We start from the raw sequence: 21,491 nt of genomic DNA, 5'->3' as shown, positions 1-21,491 counted from the left end.
TGCATTTTAATTATTTTATTCTTTTATATCTTTTTTTTTTTTTTTTGAAAAAAAAAACTATGGCTCTTGAGGAAAACACAGTGAATTACATAAAGTCAATTATTTCAAAAGAGCCAAAGACAGGCTGGGATAGCACTCATATTGCAGGAAAACTGTCTGAGGACCTTGTTAATTTAATTGCAGGGTCTTTTAAGGATTTTGACAAACAAACAAAATTAGATATTTTATTGTCTTTGCTACATTTAAAGAGTAGAGATTTGATTGCTATTCGTGAAAACTTTGAAGAGGTTAGGATAAAAAGAATGAACTCGTGACTTACTGATCGATCCTCTTTTGTGTAGATTTGTAATATTGCCAGCAAAGACGATGATAAATTTGTAAATATAATAGCAGACATCCTTAAAACATATCCTGATACACAACAACTCAATGTGAATATTGAATATTGGAATGAACCTGATTCAGTGCTGAACAGAGTTAAATCATTCAGTAAAATCTATATATAATTTGATAGTTTTTTACTTGATCTAATCACACATTATTATACAGTTAGAGAAAATGGCATTCATTTTCATTCCCCTGAATATATGTTATTGGATCCTAAAGTACGACCTGTGCCAACCGTAGCTTCACCTATTTTTACATCATGGCAACCTACAGTAGCAAAACACTTTGAATTGACCTCAAATACAGAAGATCTCATTCACCCTATTAATCCTGGCGATCAACTCATAGCACTGGTATCTATGGAAGAACGCGCTGAACAAGTCGAATCGTCTGTAGTAGCTGCTCAGAAGCGGCCTGGTCTTGATATGTCAAATATAGGAAAACGTATGGCAGCTACTTCACCTACTGCAAACATTCCTAATCCAATCAACACCTTTGCCTCTCCTCCAACAACTCCTACCTCTGGCAATTTCCCAAGACCTATCAGACCACCGCCCAGAGGTCCTCCTTCTGGTGGTTCAAGTTTATTCATAACAAAGCCTAGACAGAGGCCACCCACAGGAAAGCCTATTCAACGTTCTCCAAGTGGAAGTAGGACATCAGGTACGTGTAGGACGCATGATGATGGTACAACGTTTCTAAAAAAAAAAAAATGATTAGCTACTCTACCAAGAGGATTTCAAAGACAACAAAGAGTGCAAATGCTCGACTTTAAAGCTGCTACTGAATTCGAACAGACTGCTGCTCATGAAGTTAGTAGAGCAGAACAACGTAAGTGTTTTTCTTTTTGGAGGACATAAGCGCTAGATGGTGTGCTCATTTCTATGACAGGTTTGAGGGCGCAAAAAGAAGAGGTAAAAATGGAAAAGAAGAGAATGGCAGAAGAGAAGAAAGCAGAAGGAAAGAAATCTAGAAAGAACTCACTTAGCACACCAACTACTGAGAAAACCCAAGAGCAGGTAGAACAAGCACAAGAGCAAGAACAGCAAACAGATCAAGATCAACAAAGACAGCAGCTAGATCAACAAATTCAACAGCACCTGGATGCTCTAAGTAGTAATAGCCAATCACCACCACAACCATCACCACAGCCATCACCAGCTCAATCACCTACACATCAACAGCCACCAAGATTGCCACAGCAGTTGCCTGTAAAAAAAGCTTACACTGGAAAGAAGACAGATTTTTAAATTTTTAAATAAATATGAATTTTATTATTGCATTATATGAAAAAAAGCGTACAGAATGAAAGGTGTCTATATATAAATATGTATAATGCTATAAGCTTTTATCGCTTGGCTTTTCTAAATAAGAATACAAAGAACATGAAGGCAAAGACGTTGAAAATAGAGTAAGCACAAAGGATACCAAAGTCGCGCCATCTGTTACTAAAGCTCCATCCGATTCTTTCTTCATAGAATTCATTACCATAGCTGTAAGGGCAGTAGTCACACATGCCAGTAGCATTTTCGTTGCCAAGATAACCACTACCACCAGATTTGAAGAAATCAGCCATGTATTGACCACAGGTCATACCAGGAGGGGCGGGTATTTTGGTAAAATCGGATTCACCGCAGTGTACTGGAACACTATCCATGACGTTGACGACAAGACCTTCTATCAGATAATGATAAGGATCCACCCAGTACATCCATGAGCTCCAGAATTTTGGCATAGCAGAAGGAGGTTGCATGATACCAGCGAACAAGATCAAGATGGACGTGAAGAATGGATTGATGACAGCAGCCATAGGTGGTGTGCTTGAGAAGGCGGCAATAGTGAAACCAAGGGAGACAGAGTAGAACAAGAAGACCACAAAGTGAATGTAGAAGAAACCGACACGATCAGAGACGTTTTGAAGGCCAGCTGTCCAGTAGAAACAGAACAAGAAGATGGTCGAGAAGAAGATCAAGTAAGGGATTTCGACAAGAATACAAGAGAGTGCGAATGGAGCCCAACCATAGTAACGAGAAGCATACTCACGACGGAACCAGGCACGTTCTTGCATGAAACGAGGTTGAGCCAAAATGATCAAGGCGTTACTCATCAGCAGAGTAGTAAAGACAGAGAACATTCGATTTTGCAGATCAGAGGGAGTGTTGCCCAACTTCCAGAAGGAAAAACCAGAGATGAGACCAATGAAACAAACGTTGAAGAGACGACCCATGTTGTAAGTAGGACAACGCCACCAGGAGACATTCATACGCTTGTAGACGAGCCAGAACTGCTGGAAGAAAGAGAGGGAGTAAGGACTGTTGGTGTTCTTGCGGTTATGGTCGACCGTTTGGTGGATTTGTTCAAGTTCTTCTTCCAATGCCTTGGCTTCAGGAGAGGTCTTCCAAATTTCAGCCCAGTCAGCCTTGGCTTTACCAGCAGTACCAGCACCAACACATTCAAGAATGTATTCAGCAGGGTTAGCGTTAGGAGAACACTTGGGACCACCGTTTCTTTCAAAGTAAGAGATCATCGTAGAGGCATCCTTGCCGATTTCACCAAAGTAAGCAGTCTTACCACCACGAACCAAAAGCACCAAATGATCAAAGTGTTCAAAGAGGGTAGCAGAGGGCTGATGGATAGTACAGAGCACGGGCCAACCAGCATCGGCAAGCTTACGAATGAAACGAACAATGTTGTAGGAACTTTGAGCGTCAAGACCAGAGGTAGGTTCATCAAGGAAAAGAAGCTTGGGCTTACCAACCAATTCAGTAGCAATAGTCAAACGCTTGCGTTCTTCAACAGAGATACCAATACCAGCTTCAAGATCACCAACGAGGGCATCAGCAATCTTTTCCATTTCCATAAGACGGATAATTTGTTCAACGTAGGCATCCTTTTCTTCCTTGGGAACCTCAGCAGGTTGACGAAGGTAAGCAGAGAACTTGAGTGCTTCTCGTACAGTAGCATTAGGGTTGTGGACATCCATCTGCTCACAGTAACCAGTAGATCGTTCGAAATCAGGACCAAGAGGTTCACCATTCAAGTACATACGGCCTTCAACTTTACCAATGGTCTTTCGTTGAGCCAAAACGTCCAAAAGAGTTGTCTTACCAGCACCAGAAGAACCCATGAGGGCAGTAAGATGACCAGGCTTGACAATACCACCAATGTCATTCAAAAGTTTGAGTTGACCACCCTTGACGGGAACAGTGTAATCAATGTGATGCCAAGAGAAAGTAGTACCAGTAGAGACACTTTCCATTTCTTCGTCTTGTTCGGTTTGAACAGCTTCCAGGGCCTTGGATTCATCGATTTCCTTGGGCGCCTTACCAGCCTTGTACACCTTGGTGATGGAACCTTCCTTTTGGAGATCAACATATTCCATAGCAAGAGCAGTTAAGACAGTAAAGAAGAGGAAGAAGAGAACGACAGCAACAAAATCGATCCATCGTTGCCAGGTCTCATAACCGTAAGCATAGTGAAGATAATCATCGCCAAGAACGTGTGTTTGGCCAGGAACAGCACCAGGTAGATTACAGGTCTTGTAGGCATCATCTGTATAAGAGGGACCAAAAGGAACTGAGTTGAATCCTTCGCAAGAGAAGTTCATGCCAGTCAGCTCATTGGAGATCAAAGCCTTGTAACCATAGGCCAGAGGATTGATCCAATAGATCCACATGAGCCAAGGATGCATCTTGTTGTAAGGAATTTGATAACCAGAGTACACCAAGGCAGCAATCAGAAGAATGGATGATAACTGAGAAGCAGTAAAGAAGTTTGGTGAAACAGCGCCCCAGAAACGGAAGAAGCCATTCATACACAAGTTAGTCACCACTAGAATGATAAAGAAAGTAAAGAACTACCAAAGCAATAAAGTTAGCAACCGAAAAAATAAGAGCTATAAATTTTTTTTTTTTTACCTTTCCTGCGTCAAGTACAAGACCCATCATAAAGTAAACACAGATTTCGAAAACGATGACTTGAACGATAGCAAGTGGAATATCAACAATAACTTGAGCAATGTAAAAAGCAGAAGGATGATACAAGGCGAAATGCTTGTGCTTCTCCAAGACACGACGACCTTGCATGAACGCAGCCAGTTCAGACTGAGCGATCAAGGCGTTAAATAATAGAGAGAACAAGAAAGAACCACCACGAGAGAAGGCACCAGTAGCATCAGTAGGCATCATGTAAAAGACGGAAGCCATGATAAGACCTTTGACGACAACGCCACCATAACGAGAGACCAAAGCACCTTTGTCACCCCAAATGAGTTGGAACTGACGAATGGTAAGAGATTTGACTTGCTGATAGTAAGTAGCCACAAAGGGAGACTTGGTAGGAGCGTGTTTTTGATGGGCATCAATAAAGGCTTGACGGAACTGCTCGTCGGGACGATTTTCTTGAATATGTTTTTCGTATTCGTCACGCTCCTTCATCATTTGAGCGTAAAGACCAGATTCCTTATAGGCTTTTTCGAATTGAACAGCATTGACGGGCACCTTTTCCTTGAATCCTTCGCGGTATTGACGTTCGTTAGGGTTACAAAGACCAGTCAAGAAATCAGGAGTGGATTTACGATCAGGACAGTAAAAGCCCATGTCTTCAAAATAGGATTTTGCATTAGATGTGGGGCCAAAGTAGATACAGCGACCTTCATCAAGGACCATGACTTTATCAAAGAGATGGAAGATACTGTCAGATGCTTGGTAAAGAGTAGCAACAGTTGTCTTGTTCAAAATGTCAGTCATGATACGAAGAGAACGGACATAGTCAAGAGCAGATGAGGCATCAAGACCACGAGTAGAGCAATCCCAACAGTTGATAGAGCTACGGGTAGTCATCTGCTCAGCAATAGAAAGACGTTTACGTTCACCACCAGAAAGGCCACGAACGAAGGCATTACCAACCATAGTGTTCATTTGCTTGGTAAGACCCAGCATGTTTCCGAGCATATAGAGGACTTTGTTGATGAACTCCTTCTTGCTTTCACCTTCCAAACGTTTACCAGGAGTCTTGTTCTTCAAGGCAAAGCTCAATGTCTGCTTAGTAGTCAATGTAGGATAATGTAGGTCTTCTTCTTCATTGTAACAAACTTCACCACGGTAGTACTTTGAGAATTCACGAGCTTCAATACCACCATAGGTCACAGTACCTTCAATATTCGTATAAGAGGCACGCATGTTGGCTAAGACACGAAGTAAAGTAGTACAACCAGCACCAGGACGACCGAGGACGAGTAACATTTCACCATGCTTACAGAAACCATCATTTCCTTTCAAGATTGTAAAGTCATTACCAGAACGCTTGCCCCACTTCCAGAATTTTACAAAGTCTCGGACCCAGGTGTAGTTTGTAGGAATGACCTTGGCGTCAGCACCAAGACCCTGAACGACAAGATTCTTCCAGATCAAGCCCATATGCTTAGGATGCATACCAGCTGCCACAGCTTGATCGTTTTGCTCACTTAAGAATTCAGTCAAATCAAAGTCTTTGACGTCTCCCTTTTCGACGGTATCGGCAGCGTCAGAAACATGTGTAGACTTTATGCGAGACATTCGAGACTGAGTGGTTAATTCTCTACGAAGGTCTTCATAGTTGGAAATGGCATTTTCGATATTCACTGCATTTCCTCCAGCTTCACCAAAGCCACCGGTTGTAGTACGAGCGATTGTATATTCTTTTTCACTGTTGGTTTCTTCTTTTTGATGAGCTTCGTCTATAGTCGATTCATCGGATGAATGATGTGTTTGTCTAAATTCTTCATCCCGGTCTTGATGAACCGAGTGAACGTGTTGCAATGCGGGCATATCCATGCTGGATCAAATTATTATATTAAATGAAATAAAAACTTGATGAGGTAGGATATGATATTAGATGCAACTGGTAAAAATGAATGCAGGTATATGAAGTAAAAGAAAAAGGAGAGCTTTCAAGAATTGCCCCGAATCATCTTGGTATTTATATACGTGATTAACTAATCGGATTAATAGTTCAGGCCTGAGCTATTCCGCCATCCTTTCGGCTTCCAAATTAATAAACACAGCTGCCAAGTGATTTATCCATACAGAATCTGCGGTAAAACCATTGTCTAGGTAACACCAAATTACATCATATACGTTCATTGATGGATCAACTAGAGTGGTAACCATTGTAGGTTGAGAAATGAATAAATTATGATTCAAAAGAATTGATTAGACAGCTTTATTTGTTCTGGTTGAGTAAGGGCTTTCAAGCAGTAGTAAGCTCCGATGACGCTTTTTTCTACCAATGAAATTTTCATGTCTCTTCACAAAAATAGTACCTTCGAAATTTCTTTTTCCCTGTTGCCGGGTAAATTTCTCCCAGAGCAGTTTTCAAACAGAAAGATGCATAAATATAGAGTATTAGACAACTCTATCCATAGAAGTAAACAGGACAAAAAAAGAACGAGCGGCGAAATTGACAAATTGACAATGTAGTGTAACTTGCAATTAATTTCTTATCTGTTGTTTTTTCTTATATCGATGGGGTCACCTTGATCATTCTTCTTTTTGATGCGTAAAGGACAAACTTTAATAATGGAAAACTAGTCTTGTACGTATTTTATGCGTCAGCTTATCTCCTTTCACCATTTTGTCATACGATCTATCAAAAAAAAAAAAAAAAAAAACGTTTCCATAGTTATCGCTTCCATGGGCACACTAAATATATGTCTTAATTCCGTAATCAAACTGTGATAAGAAAACGGTCGCATTATCATCTCGGGTCAAAGTCCTCCCTTAGTCACTTGTTTTCTTCTATTTTTTTTAGACAAGGTAATTTTATTTGATACGATACAACTGTTTGAGTGAAAATCAAATCATACATGAATGAATAGAATTAGAACAATATTACCGTCTTGTCTGTAAAATGAACTACAGCTAGAATATTTACTTTCTGCATGGTACTAAGTATAATAGATTAAGATCATGGCAGATATATTTGACAATTCTCATGTTGAAAATTTAGTAGCAGTTGATTACATTCGACAGAAGGAGCCTATTTCATCTTGCCGAAGCGGATCAACTCATTCTACCTTAAACGTGGTAAATTGCACTCCTTTTTAATAAATATGCTACACAAATGACATTCAAAAATATGCAAAAAATAATAGCTTTATTATTGAAAGTGCGGCCACTAGTAGTTCTAAGGGATTATTAATGAGACAAGCATCTAGATTGATTCTAACATCATGAACAAGTGTTGTATGTTGATTTGTCATCAAAGCAAAAGACTGACTTGGTAACTAAAGCAGCCTATCACGTTACTTTAAATAGGAAAGGCGTTCTCCACTATGATTGTCACCGGCCTTCCGGCCTAGATCTGAGGGGGATAAAACTTTTCTAAATCAGGATAACCGGTAAAATAAAATTACCTTGTTCGGTCAATTGTTTTATTTTAGGTAACATTCAGACTAAACACTCGTGTTTTTTATTTAAAGATGTGGATACACTTTTTTTAGGCTAAAATTTGACAGTGGCTTTTTTGACTACTTCTTTTCTTTGTACATAGATTGCCAAGTACAAATTGATTTGTATAATATACCTCTTCCATTGATTCATCTGTACCTTCACTATCCTTGCCATAAGTAATATACGGTATTTAAATGGATTGGACCTTTGTTTTTCTATTGGCAAAATAGCAGGTTCTGTAGGATCTATCGTAGAACAATGTCTACTTATGACTGACATTGAGATAAGCGACTGTAATCAGTATGAATAGAGTGAATTCATACATTATAAAATTACATGTACACATTTTTAGTGATAAGTCAAATTAAATAGAATATCTCCTTTGAATATAAGTCATAACTTCTTTATATAAAGATACACTTCTTTAAAAATAGTCCTTATGGTAAAAGCAGTATCATAACCCAGACCATGACATGAACAATAAGATCAGTGTCAGGAACAAATTAAAAGTTTTCTTTATGAACTCAGGAACCATTAGTCAATCAAATCCTCAGTAATTATAATCCACGCTTAGAATAGTGGTTTATCAGCCATTTGATAGCAAATATAAAAGTATATCCTTAATTTATTTGTATGCTCCTTATATCTTTATCTCAGAATAAAGAAGGCTGGTTATGAGCATGTATATATGTGTTGTTAGTATATTCATAGGCTTCAACCATAACAGAACTATGATCGACTGTGAAAAACCAAGAAAGAATATACACTTTACCATGTACAACAACCAAATCACCAACCCAAAAGCCCACTTCGACTTCATTGACAGTTACTGCTACCACTGGATGCTGAAATCTTTCGTGATATCTCCATTTATCCATTTTATAACTTTCGATCATTTCACCTTTGATATGATCAGGCAGAGCAGAGATTCCGTCTGTTATCTCAGGATTCCTAACCAAAGGCTCCACAGTTTCGGAAGGAGGGTTCATGGAAAATTTGTGAACTTTCTCTACCACTTGAATATTCTCGGTCGTGTGGAGTACAGCCTCATGCTCAGTTATTTTTATGGGCGATATGTTGTTCCGGACTGTTTCTTCAAAGTGAAAAACATGATAAGGAGCTAGTACCTGAGCGCCTGGAAATTCTTGCTTTGCTTCTACCACCTCTTCTATCAAGCTCCTAGTTTAATACGTACAATGGTCGGTATCGATCTTGGCTCCAAATTTGCTTTTACCTGATATTCTCAATACTTCAAAGTTGAGAAAGGAGATCTTTGTTGAGGTGCACCATCTGGCCTTGTTCAGCTTTTCTACATTTGTATTGTCGTGCGCTTTACAAAATAGTATATATAGTGCTTATTCTTGTTGGCGTGTGCTATTTCTCGTCTTGATTCTTTCTTTGATTATGCAGTGTTGAATACACTTATCTAAGAAAGTATAACTCCTCCTGCTGTTCAAGAGATTGTTTTGGCAATGCTGATGCAGCTGAACGTGAAAGTAGTGGTCAAGGATTGAATTGACAACTTTTTCGAAATTTATGCTTCACCGTGCATCGATTCAGGCACTGGCTTCACCACATTTAAGAGAAAGACAAATTAATTTTTTACTTTTCTTCCTGGTTATCATTAATATTAGCTTGATCTAGCTGCCTTTCATCAACAAATTATGAGTATACATAAAAATAGTTTTCTTAATGACGCTTCACCAATTGAGAAGGATCAGGATGAATACTTTTTTATTATAAAAAATTACGGTATTCAGCTTATCTTTCTTACTGTTTTCAAAACTGAAGCGACATATGCATCAATACCTTCATCCCATCGTTTAACGTTACCATTCTTTATCGTATAAATCTCTTTCTGGACTGCAGCCTCGTCTTCGTCATCAAATTCCTTGCCGCTATCACTATCGCTATCCAGTTCTTGCTCGAACATCTGCTTCAGAAACCAAATGTCGTGACTAACCAACACTATTGCGCCTGTGTATTTTCGCAAAGCATCCAAGAGCATGTCCACAGTGCCCATGTCCAAATGATTTGTGATTTCATCAAGCACAAGCACGTGAGGTTGCTCATACAGAATCAGAGCGAGTGCGACTCTACTTCGCTGACCGCCACTCAAAGAACGAATCTTTTGAAGAACAACATTTCCACTGAGACCACTTGTGCCAAAATGAGAACGGCATTCCTGTTCTGAAAGTGAGCGATACTGAGACATCATGTATTCAACCGGTGAGACATCCAGGTCGAGCTGGTCTACTACATGTTGTGAAAAGTAACCGATACGAAGAAGAGGATGCTTGTAGACTTCTCCTGATGTAGGCTGTACTTTACCTACTAGCATGTTCAAAAGAGTCGTCTTACCGCATCCATTAGGTCCAATAAAAGCAATTCTTGCATTTGGCTCAATGCTGATGGAGAACTTTTTGATAGCATAGGTTGTACTTCCTTCATAACGGAAAGCAGCTTCTTTCATAGTAAGCATTGGACCATGGTAACGCAGTTCAGTAGGAGGTGGTATTTTGATAGCCGCTGTCTTTACCGCTTTCTCAACAACGACTTCTTCTCGGAGGCTGCTGTGATAGCCTCCACGGTCTCGGTTGAGCTTGAAGCGTCTACCATCTTCAGTTTTTTCCATGCCTAATCTTTCCAGCTTCTTTTTTCGTGATTGAATCATACCATGTCGCTTATCATCGCCCGTAGCTTTAGCTTGTCGCATGTTATGTTGGATACTTGCTTGGATAGCTGTTCTCTTTTTTTCTGTGCTCTAAAACAGCATAAACATATGACAGAAAGTAGATATATTAAATAGCTTACATCATACAGAGCTTGTTTTCGTATTCTTTGTTCTTCTGTGTTTCTTTCCCAGTCTTCAAAGTTACCAGCGTGATACTTGAGTGTTTTATCTCTAAGAATGATAGTTTCTTCTGTAACATTATTCAAGAATTCACGATCATGGGAAACAACAACCACAGTCATATCATCCGTTTCATTCATGACATACTCCTGCAGCCATAGGATGGCGGGCAGGTCTAGGTGGTTTGTAGGTTCATCCAAAAGAAGGATATCCGGTTTTAGGAAAAGCGATTTTGCTAAAGCAACTCTCATGCGCCAGCCACCAGATAGGCGAGAGATTGGCGCATTGATCCGTTCTTCACTGAATCCAAGACCTTTCAGTAGCTTTACAGCTCGGTGTTTTCGCTCATCTTGATCAATCAGCTCTATCTTCTCGTAGACTTCATTGATAATTTCCGTCACCATACCAGAGGTAACGTAGGTTTGTGGGTTCTTCTTGTTAAATTCTTCGAGTTCCTTTTCGCATTCAATCAGCACTTTTCTTGCTTCACGACCACGTAGACCCGAGCGCTTGATGGCAATCTTAGAAGCTTGATCTAACTTTTCGCGTAGACGAGACTGCATGATAGAGTACACTATCTGGTTAAGATCATTGGATGCCTTGAAATTCTTTTCGTTTCCCATAACAGACTGAAGAGCTACCCAGCCGTTAAATACAATACCAAGATCAATAGATCCATTAGATACTACCTTCAAACTCTCTTATTGTCGCCGATGCCTTCTTGTCAGCTTCCAAAATCTCTTGCAGTACCATTCTTGATTCATCAAACTCGTCAAGTTGCGAAATGTGCAGAATATTTAAGTTTTGGGGCACACCAATCAAGATGTTCTCTGCCAAGCACTTCAACAACATTGATTTTCCGACGCCATTTTGACCCACTAAACCATACCGAGTGAAAGGTTTCAACTTCAAGTGGGCGTCTACCAGGAGGTCTTTTTGATTGATCGATATATTCACGCCTTTGAGGTCCAATTCTTTGTTTAAGTTTTCAATTGTCTCTGTATGAAAACGACTTTGCTGACTAATCGCAACAATTTCAGGCTCCTTATCATCGGTATCCTGATCCTTTAATTTTTCACGTCTTCCTGTTCGTCTCGTCGCGCTCTTTGGTGGCTTGGTAGCTGTACTGTTGAGTGTTGATGGTAAATCCTAAAAAGGTTCATGTTATTCAAACTGTATGTTTAAAGTTCCGCACACATGCCTCCTTTGTTTTTTCTGTTCCTTGGAGTGGTTTTGGCAACTTCTTTTGATTTTTGATCTCTTTGGGTGTTGATATATTATTCTCAAACAAATTAGAATAAAAGGCTCTCCTCGTATCCTCATCAGTATTGGCGTCAATAAGAAAGCTCTCTGTGGACGCTCTGATTTCGTCTGCTTCGTCCATGGACATACTTTCTAGCATACCACTAATATATTCTGCAGCATCATCATCCAAACAAATGTTGAACTTGCTCAAGTTCTGAGTAAATAATTTAGTGACCATAATGTGTAGCTTACAATTTCTAAAACTGGCACAATGATAGCTGGTATTTATTGAATGACTGAACTGCTGCGGCGACAGGAGTGTGTCGCCGCAGCAGGTCTCAATTTTGGTTAGTGGAATGTTTTAGACACGCACCAAATTTATTTTTTGTACAAAAGTTTAACAAAGAACACAGGGATTGCTGCCTGCATATCCACAGACAACTGAACAGAGACAGTTGAAAGGAAGCTTACTGTCTGAACGTCATCTTTATCAGAATGCCAGGTCAGCGTCATCTTTTGCTTGTCTGCATCATATACACCCCTGTTAGAAGCGTGACCAGGCATTGATTTTTCATTACATACAACTGGTAACTCAAGACCATATGTCGGGAAATAGAGAAACATAACATCAGGTGCTTGAAATCCAGCTACTAAGCATTCAGCTTCAACGTTTTTGTTCCTCATGTCCTTGAGAGATTGGCGGTAGATAAAAGCTGCCGTATACAGTCTTTTACTTTCTTGTTCTGCGGAGTGTTTGGCTGCTAATATAGCATTGCAGTGCCTCGCTACCTTATCAATCGCATCAAAGTTATCAGTTTCTTGTTGGCCTCCCTTGAGGGCTATCATAAGTTGTCTTTGAGTAATAATAGATGCATAGTTGCGTGTAGGCTCAGTAAAGAGAGCATAGAGTGGTGCACCATACATAAAATGTTTATACTTGGCAATATCAACAGATCCTGCACTGAAAAACTTTGATTTGGGAAGACCCTTGCTTATTACGTAATTTAATGCTTGTTGTTTTTTGTGATCTTTTTCTTCGTTTACATAATTCATCAGATCGTGTACAGAGTCGCATTGAGAGTTAAAGTAGCTTTGAATCAGCGACTATGTAACATTCGATTAGTGCACCCATTTTTTTTTTTTTCGTTTTGTTTTTCTAAAGAACTCACAAATGCTGACATCTTCGGCTGCTCTTGCCTGTATAAAAGTGCCTGATCGGGAAATCTACTGGATATCTTTTGACCAACTTCAATATTGGCAATAATTAGCAGCTCATTCATCAGAACATCTTCATCAGTTTCGTCCATTTGAATGATCTCTTCAGGATATCCACTTTTTCCTAATTTGAACGCTACATAATGCTTGGCTAGGTTTAAGCCATGCTCATGTTCTATACGGTTTCGCTGTAGTTTACGACATAGACCCAAAAGTATGAAAGCATCAGATTCGATCTCTGATTTCTCTCCACTTGTATTTACGTGTTTGATATGTCCTTTTGATCGAACGATGCTTCTTCCTACCCATGCGTGCAGTAATGTTCCATTTTCTGTAAATCGACACATAATTGAAAAGGCAAGTCGTTCGCGATTTGGTAATAAGTAGCAATGAGATTCCAAAAAAGATGACGGCAAGATTGGAATGGTTTGTTCTACCAGCTCAATAGCGTAGGATCGCTCTCTGGCCGCTTTATCTAGCGTAGTTTTTTCACGGACGTAGTGAGCAATATCGGTTACATGGATGCCGACTTCAAAAGTTGCTTTTTCAGGTACTGATACTGAGAATGCAACCTCCGCACCTAAGTGAAAAAAATAAGCTTATCATTGATATATTAATTATAGAGATTAAATACTTTACCTTTTTCAGAAGACCCAATGGTAAAGATACGTATATTCTCTTTTTGGAAATCTCGTCTTCCTTTTCGATCACTTGGTGTTACTTTCTTTGGTATTGTTGTAGCTGCTCTGAGCACAGTGTCAGAAAAGCTCGTGTCTTTAATATGATGATCTGCCATTAGAACACCCGATTGTACACCCAATTCGCCTATCCAGCCCACTTCCTTTACAATATTGCCAAATGGGTGCAAAGAAGAGGCTGGCCAACGCTGAATACTACCTACAAATATTCTGTTTTTGTATTCTTCATGGTATTTTACAAATTCAGCGGGAGCAAACTTGATAGGTACTGCGACAAGTGGTAATCGTTTATTGATAGGTATAAACCAGATGATCTTTGGTGAAGCATGTGGCTTTTCTGTTGTTGTGGGTTTTTTGTAGGCAGAAAGAGGTCGATATAAGGACAAGGTTCTAATGTATCTTGGTTATTTATCAATTCTCTTTTTAGAATAAAGAACTGTAATTACCCTGAAAAAATCATGTTTTTTGGCCGTTCAAGGATGCAAACAACTCTGCCGCAATATTTTGGATACACCTTTGTCTCATTAGTTTCAGAACTGCAAAGCAAGTCATCATCTGAAGGAATTTGCCTAAACTTTCGTGCCTGCATCTTTGCATATTTTTCATTCATCATATCTTCTACATTAACCAATTCCACAGCCACTTCATCACCATGTAATGCTCTATTTCTATTTCTAGAGCCATAAATATAAATTAAAGCATCCAACTCGTCACACTCGACATTTGCATCCGAGCTATCTTGTACGTCGATTTGCAAGACACCTGCAAACAGTTTGCGTTGTCGTATAGCTGCCAGTGCTTCGGGAAGGTCTAGATAAGAGGGATAAATAGCCTTTCGATGACTCTCTTCTATGGGTGGTAGTGTATTTGGTACTATTAAAGTCTTTTGTTTTTACCCCACATAAGTAAACAAAACAATATGCAAAACTTACCTGATTTGCTCCTGTTGCGTCTCGTCAGATGTTCCTCTGATGGTGACACTAATTGAACATGTTCATTCTCATCCTTCTCTTTGACTTCCTCGATCCTATGCAGAGTGTCTGCTTTTTTGGATAGCATATGGCGACCATGAGGTTCCGAGTGACGACGGCCGCGTTTCCAGAAGTGATCATCGCTAAAGGATACTGGAGGTATTCTCTTTATGTCACCAATAATATCTTGAATTGACTGAACCGCCTGGTCGTTCTTTTGTCTTGATTCAAAAGAATTTATTGATTTTCTCCGTTGCTTTTGACTCCCTACAGAATGTGTTGCCGATGGACGACGTCCTCTATGATGCTCCGTTTCTTTTTTTGCTTCTCCGTTTCCTGCAGTTGTATCACTGACAGCAAGTGGATGCTATGAATAAATAAGTATAATGAATATAAAGAACGTATCGTGTCATTTACATGAAAAACGTCTGCTTGACCAAGTTGCATAAAGCAAGAACCTAGAAAGAAAGGATACACCCCGCAGACACGCCATTTTTTGAACTGGATGTTTAAATAGTCACAGTAAATCAATGTCCGAACAGAGACAAAAAAGGGTCAATGCAGACAACAGAGAGGGAGAAAAAAATGATGTGAACTTTTTTTTTCCACATGTATAATAGCCAATGAATGGTCAGCGAAGAAAAAGTCTTACTAGGTAAAGGTAAAATGCCAAGCATGATAATATTATAAGAAGATGGTAATAAGGATTTGCCTAAATATGGCACGATTATTTTTTTTAACAAGAATTTACAAAGCCTTTTTACGCCGAATACAGGGAAAAAAGACGTAATTCATTGACAAAAGGAAACAAGATCGCATTAAGCACAGCAGGACTCCCATATAAGGAATAAGTTATGTGGATTAAATACGACAATATTTTATACTCCATGCCGGTACCCGGATTACATTTTACAGAAAAGAGAACGGACTCTTTACGCAATTAGTTTCATCTATGGCAACTATATAGTCTTTATCAGCTTGCGACACCAGAATTGGCTAAAGACGATATTGTTATCTGGAAACGTAGTCTGTATTAATAATTAGATAAATGAATAGATCAGTATTGATAATAAGAAATGAGACTTTCTCACAGAAAACAAAAAGAGTTAAAGTGTAACCAAAGGGCCGTGTAATCTTTGCTACCGAAAAAGACACTTACACGTTTTTTTTAGACCTTCTTGATTAATAAAGGTGTAAAATGATCTCTGTTGGTATATGTTATGGTAACGGTATTGTATGGTAACGGCTGGGATGGCAACTGTAAATAAGAGTTTATTGTTCTCCAACAATTACCTTTTTTATAAATAACAGTAGGTCAAAGCACATGAAAAAGAAAAAAAATACCAAGAGACCTGTCTGGTTGTCATACATGTGAAATAAAAACATAAACAATCACATGTGTGTATCTATCTTTATTATCATTAACCCATCAAGGCAAGCTATTTTCGCTAATATATAAACATACTCAGTTTTGTCGTTTCTTTTTCTTTATTGAATAAAAAATATGAACTATACCGTCAATAACCAATTCTATTATCCAGTAGGAAAGCATGATATTCCAGGTATGGACTAATGAATGTATGGTTTTTACATGTTTACCTTATTTGAACCCACAGCAACACAGTCTTTTGCATATCCTGTTTTTCCCTATGACACGCATTACCCGTCACTTCACCACCAAGCACCATCAAATACCTATTTTACTGAGCCTCAAGCATACATTCCAGTCAAAAAGGAAGATGAGCAAAGCTCGATAAAGTCTTCAGTTTATGAAACCAGCAGCATACACAGTAACAATAGTAGTGACAGCTACAAGGAAAGGACTAAAAAAATGTCCGAGAAACAATGCTATCATCCATACAACACTTCTCCATCCAATACAACAACAACAAAGGTACGAAGACGCCGTAAGCAGCCCCATGAGCTGCTATCAGAAGCACAAAAGAAAGCGAACCATATTGCATCTGAGCAGAAAAGAAGACAGAATATTAAAATTGGGTTTGATCAGCTAATCGACATTGTCCCGTCCCTTAATCATGGCAACCGAAGTGAGGCGCTTATATTGCAAAAATGTATAACGATTTATAATTGTATGTTTACGTTAATACTCACTCTCTTTTTCTACTTAATTAGCCGTTGAACATATCCGCCACTTGGTATCTTTAAAAAATGAACTCAAAAATCAAGTCAGGGATCTACAGGACCTGTTAGGTGACACGTAAGTGAGCGATTTAAAAAAAAAAAATATAGACACCTTATTAATTCGCTGTTTAATAGCAATTATGAAGAAGATGTAAATATTGCATATTTAGTACAAAGTAAATACTAACTTTATTTAATAGTCCTCAGACGATGAAGTACTCTATATGTAAATAGCCTCATTTACTATAAATAGAAGCCCAAATTTGAGGCTGAAACTTATGTTTATCACATACATTCACAACAAGCAACAAAAATAGAAACAAACTTTTATGTCGCATCATTTTTAACATTCTAGAAATCTATATGTATATCTACTATTTATTGGATGAAATAAATATTACAATTGTATATGCAGTTATTATATATATATATATAAACAGGTGGGGGATGTGTTATAATACATTATGGAATTAAATTACAAGTGGTGCATACATGCTTTGAAATCGATTGTATCTATTAAAGATGTAGCTAGAAAAGGTACTCTTCTTTGTACCAATGAAGGCTGAGCCATGTGAAGTGATCTCTGCATCAACCATAGGAATCAAGAGTGAGTTGATAGTAGTGCCTACTCGCTCATAGACGCTGTCAATATATTTATCACCAATAGCCATGGGCTGAGCACTCAAGATGTCTTGAATGATATCAGGAAAGTCAGACAAGGTAAACAGACAAGGGAACTCTTGGTGTAAACCACTGAGTGTCGTACGTGGCTGACGAGTATCAGTAGCCATGTAGATAAGGCGCAGTCTTGGATGGTTATCCTTGCGATGGATCTTGAGGCACTGGACTAAAAGGGCGTCGGGGTTTCTAATTTGCTGTAGTTCTTGAACCATGTTTTCTTCTTCATCCGTAAGAGGGCGTGTGTTTGGAATAGTTACTTGATCTGTTTGCATGTTGGATAGAGTGTCCTGTTCCAAAGCCAATCTGACAGCGTTTACTGTTTCTGCCATTGCTCTCTTGAAGAAACCATCGCCTTGACGCAAGTGAACACCAACGAAGTTGTCAGGTCCACCCAACTTGGAAAGAACTCGTAAGGCTTGTTTGATCACTACCGGGTGGCCAATACTCACTTCTTGCTGGAGATGATGTCTGAACCAGATCAGTTGAGGGTCACTCAGAGCCAATCGGTGCGTGTAGTGCAATGAACCAAAGACGATAAACCTTTCTTGTCGTTCAGCCAAGTCTTGCATATCCACACGTTCCGTAAAGTTACGCATACTGTCATTGTTTTCCTTTGAGTCATATAAGCGGTAAGAGAGGCGAATTTCATCCTTTATACGGTAGATATCATCGTCAGTAGCAGACCATTCATCTTGAAAGTATGTTGTAGACATACTAGTACGATAAATGATACGAACGCCTTGTGCGCGAGCAGCACTGAGATCAAAGATAGCTTCAGCAGGAAGAGGAACGTATCTACGGAAATCAGCACAGTCATCAGCGGTTTTATAGTAAGTAGGACAAATGGCAATCTTTTGTTCATATCGGTAGTATGGGGCCCAAGAGGTTGCTCTACCAACATTGATTTCTGGAAGAATCAATGTACGATTCATAGCCTTGGCGAGAACAATGGCGTTAATTAAGGCGAGTCGTTGATTGTGAAGCCCAGAATGTGGGTAATATGTAATGTATTTTTCAGTGTCTTCTTTCGTCAAGGTGGTTTGAACGTGTTTAGTCATTGGCTTAACACTGAACCGTAGTTGAAAGCTGACAGACTGTGTTGTGGTATATGTGACTAGGAACATGATAAAGACTAACGTAGCAAGGCACACAGCCCAAATAAACTTTGAAGATCGCACCATCATCTCGTTATATGACAAAAGAAAAAGATAATAGTAAAATAGTAAAGAAAAAGAGAAAGGAATGATCCAAAAGAGATACACTTTAAATAGTATAAAGGTTTTCTATTTTTAAATCATTAAAACTCCAAAATCGGCTATCTGCGCGGTGTGTAACAGAGGCTTTGCTTTTTTAAAAACTCTCTAATTAGGCATCAATAACAACATTGCCTCAACATTTTGGGCTGAAGTATTGCAGGTCTTGATCACAAAGGCTACTGCGCGCATCAAAGTCATCGAGATTTCAACATAAAGGAGACTTCAGCCCATTTACATAATACAGCTTGACTTTGCAAGTGAAATAAGATGAAATTTAAGCAACTAAAACTAAAACCATTAGTCGAAATGACGTTAATCCATATGACCTCCACTGAAAATGTATATCTATTTAAAGCTACTTGTAGCTCTTTTTCCCTTTATTTTTATCAAGCCTCAACTGATATTAGAAGAAGAAAAATTCGACTCTGCCTGACTTTTGCTCATTGTAAGGCCAAAATGGGAAATAAGTTTTTACCATATTTGGGTATTATATACTTCAGCTGTTAAGCACTTTGTTATCAAAGAAAACTGACAAAGAACTCGAGAATCATTTAGGAAATCCGAGATGCACAGCATTTCCAAACTTTAAGATTTTATTATTCGATTGACGTATGCTTTATACAAATGCAAACATTGTTCATATTTGATAAATCTGACAAAAAAGCCCAAGGGGGAAATGGTACAGAAAAGCATTATGCAATAGTTGTATCAAAGGATAAAAGGATATTATAAAGCGATAAACAAATCTATAAACAGGTACAAACAGTTCTATATCAAATGGTTCCTAACGGGTTACCCATACCTTAAACAAGCGCGTGTGTTACCGGCGTCCAACTAGTTCTGTTTCACATTCATGTCATCAGATGTGCAAGTACATCATTAACAGCTAAAGTAATGCTTGAATAAAATCTATCATTATGCTTATTTATCAGACATTTAGCAAAAAAAATGCGCTAAGTTATTGCTTATTGTCTCATCATGTTTTTCGTTATATCACTTATATTTTTTATTTGGTCATTGTACTCTCGACACGCTCTTGGCATGTTTTTAGAATAACTAAAGAAGCAAGAGGTGTAGAATAGACTGTACAAAGTAAGAACCTATATATTTGGCTTATGTATACACATGTTAAATGGGAAATACTATCAGAATAAACCAACTGTAGTCTAAGGAATGCTTTCTCATAGTTTGCTATTCTTGACCGTTTTGAACTGTACTACAGAAGCAGTGTGAGAACAGTAATGATCAGTGTGTCTTCGAATGTAGCATTTATGTAAACATTGCTACTTAAAATAGACATTTTGCCCAGCAGGTTTTAGACTGTATATGGTTTGACGACAATTTCGCACATTTAGATGTCTATGTGAGCCAACGTAAGTCCAGTTGAAATGCGCCGATTCTTTTTTTTTATTTGATTGTTACAAAGCTGTCATCGATCGATATATATTTTAGAAGTTATGCTTCAAAGCAATTTTCTTTGCTTTCAACACTTGACGAACGCTCTGTGGTATCATTGAATAAAATGCGAAGCAGAGGCCATAAAAGGCTTAGTTACGGAAAAATCACATTTTCTTTGCAAACAAAGAACGTATTTTTATGTCTCATTTGACAAGTATGCAACGTATGTCCCTATCTTTCAAAATGTTTTCCTTTGTTTATCTTAGTCAGATCAAACAGTCCTACTAAAGATATCACAAAGATGAGATTTATTTTCATTTCTGCGTAGTATCAGTATTATCATTGTGGGCTCATTGAAGGGGATAAGCCAAGATGGGCTATGGTTAAATTCCATTTAAAAATCCGTATAACCATTTTCTCAGGTTTTAATCTCGATTATATACTCTATCAACTACATCAAGAGCAGAGTAAACAAGGCTTTCTTACGATCAGCTTGATCACATTGTAGTATTTTGGTTCGAAAAGCCTAAATGTGCAAGAATAAATGTAAGTCACATAATTACTACAAATCTAAAACACTATTACCCTTCACAAGGAACGACCTATAAGAAAGACCAAATTAGAATATCGAATGAAGCTAAAAAATGAATCTTGCTATCGTATGAGCACACCATGTTCGTCAAGTGATCTTTTACAGAAACGAAGGATCATGAAAGTTTGCTGCAGGTATCAGTGTTGAATTGACTGATTTGAGATTGGGCAAATGGTGGAAGAGGAGAGCCTATCAAACACTGAGTCAAGCCAGACAAACCGATTTCCAGTGAAGACAGCGCATCTCGAGACTTGGTTGATTTTCCAGACTTCACAGCCACACATTTTGGATTCACGCACATTAAGGCGCCCTTGATTTCTTGTGACACTTGTTTACTCTTCTTTGTCAACATAGCTTTTAGATGGCAAAGCTTCTGGTAGCAATATATACATGTTTGCGATGTCATATGTTCATTTGTAATGCACATATTGACATGCTTACCGTGCAGCTGCTCCTTCCACCTACCTCCGTATCTGCGAAACCCTTTGATACGTGATCCGACACCAGTGTCACGATCCCCAATGAACATAGGCAGCTGCTTTTTATCAGCACCAGTGTTAGCTTTGGCCAAGGACTTTCGTTCTTGTGTTGTTATCTTGTCCAAATACTTTTTCTTCTGGAT

At 38.7% G+C, this 21,491-nt stretch overlaps 6 protein-coding genes across 6 annotated transcripts; 2 read left to right on the top strand and 4 right to left on the bottom strand.

Annotated features, from left to right (window-relative positions):
• Positions 1 to 59: 59 nt before the first annotated feature.
• On the top strand, positions 60 to 1,637 carry RHIMIDRAFT_239219 (uncharacterized protein; the record flags this gene model as incomplete). The annotated part of the gene is made up of 5 exons (XM_023609128.1): positions 60 to 287; positions 342 to 489; positions 550 to 1,050; positions 1,108 to 1,218; positions 1,279 to 1,637. 5 exons carry the CDS (start codon positions 60 to 62, stop codon positions 1,635 to 1,637), a joined length of 1,347 nt encoding a protein of 448 aa, XP_023464776.1.
• A 98-nt stretch (positions 1,638 to 1,735) lies between these two features.
• On the bottom strand, positions 1,736 to 5,942 carry RHIMIDRAFT_204904 (ABC transporter G family protein; the record flags this gene model as incomplete). The annotated part of the gene is made up of 2 exons (XM_023606793.1): positions 1,736 to 4,243; positions 4,305 to 5,942. The coding sequence occupies 2 exons, from the start codon at positions 5,940 to 5,942 to the stop codon at positions 1,736 to 1,738; spliced, it is 4,146 nt and encodes a 1,381-aa protein (XP_023464775.1).
• A 3,631-nt stretch (positions 5,943 to 9,573) lies between these two features.
• Positions 9,574 to 12,154, bottom strand: RHIMIDRAFT_244921 (P-loop containing nucleoside triphosphate hydrolase protein; the record flags this gene model as incomplete). The annotated part of the gene is made up of 4 exons (XM_023610124.1): positions 9,574 to 10,581; positions 10,632 to 11,308; positions 11,361 to 11,820; positions 11,867 to 12,154. 4 exons carry the CDS (start codon positions 12,152 to 12,154, stop codon positions 9,574 to 9,576), a joined length of 2,433 nt encoding a protein of 810 aa, XP_023464774.1.
• On the bottom strand, positions 12,145 to 15,326 carry RHIMIDRAFT_29289 (RNB-domain-containing protein). The gene is made up of 6 exons (XM_023613932.1): positions 15,218 to 15,326; positions 14,762 to 15,167; positions 14,276 to 14,702; positions 13,771 to 14,219; positions 13,086 to 13,711; positions 12,145 to 13,020 (listed from the first exon to the last, which is right to left on the bottom strand). The coding sequence occupies exons 1-6, from the start codon at positions 15,245 to 15,247 to the stop codon at positions 12,295 to 12,297; spliced, it is 2,664 nt and encodes an 887-aa protein (XP_023464773.1). The 5' UTR covers positions 15,248 to 15,326; the 3' UTR covers positions 12,145 to 12,294.
• A 978-nt stretch (positions 15,327 to 16,304) lies between these two features.
• On the top strand, positions 16,305 to 17,172 carry RHIMIDRAFT_239216 (uncharacterized protein; the record flags this gene model as incomplete). The annotated part of the gene is made up of 5 exons (XM_023609127.1): positions 16,305 to 16,362; positions 16,417 to 16,872; positions 16,934 to 17,018; positions 17,078 to 17,093; positions 17,143 to 17,172. The coding sequence occupies 5 exons, from the start codon at positions 16,305 to 16,307 to the stop codon at positions 17,170 to 17,172; spliced, it is 645 nt and encodes a 214-aa protein (XP_023464772.1).
• Positions 17,173 to 17,412: 240 nt separating this feature from the next.
• Positions 17,413 to 18,747, bottom strand: RHIMIDRAFT_244918 (uncharacterized protein; the record flags this gene model as incomplete). The annotated part of the gene is made up of 1 exon (XM_023610123.1): positions 17,413 to 18,747. The coding sequence occupies one exon, from the start codon at positions 18,745 to 18,747 to the stop codon at positions 17,413 to 17,415; it is 1,335 nt and encodes a 444-aa protein (XP_023464771.1).
• Positions 18,748 to 21,491: the final 2,744 nt, after the last annotated feature.

Source organism: Rhizopus microsporus (genome assembly GCF_002708625.1).
Source record: "Rhizopus microsporus ATCC 52813 unplaced genomic scaffold scaffold_12, whole genome shotgun sequence".
Taxonomy (NCBI): Eukaryota; Fungi; Mucoromycota; class Mucoromycetes; order Mucorales; family Rhizopodaceae; genus Rhizopus; species Rhizopus microsporus.
The sequence above is the reverse complement of the archived record's forward strand: the minus strand, read 5'-3'. Positions and strand labels throughout refer to the sequence as shown.

What these genes read in the sequence shown, in the direction of transcription:
- RHIMIDRAFT_29289 (XM_023613932.1), bottom strand. Translation starts at nt 15,247, where the DNA reads ATGCAACTTGGTCAAGCAGACGTTTTTCAT. An exon ending in GTCAAGCAGACGTTTTTCAT is followed by an intron (nt 15,168 to 15,217) that starts GTAAATGACACG and finishes ATTTATTCATAG; the next exon opens with CATCCACTTGCTGTCAGTGA. An exon ending in CATTGGGTCTTCTGAAAAAG is followed by an intron (nt 13,712 to 13,770) that starts GTAAAGTATTTA and finishes TTTTTCACTTAG; the next exon opens with GTGCGGAGGTTGCATTCTCA.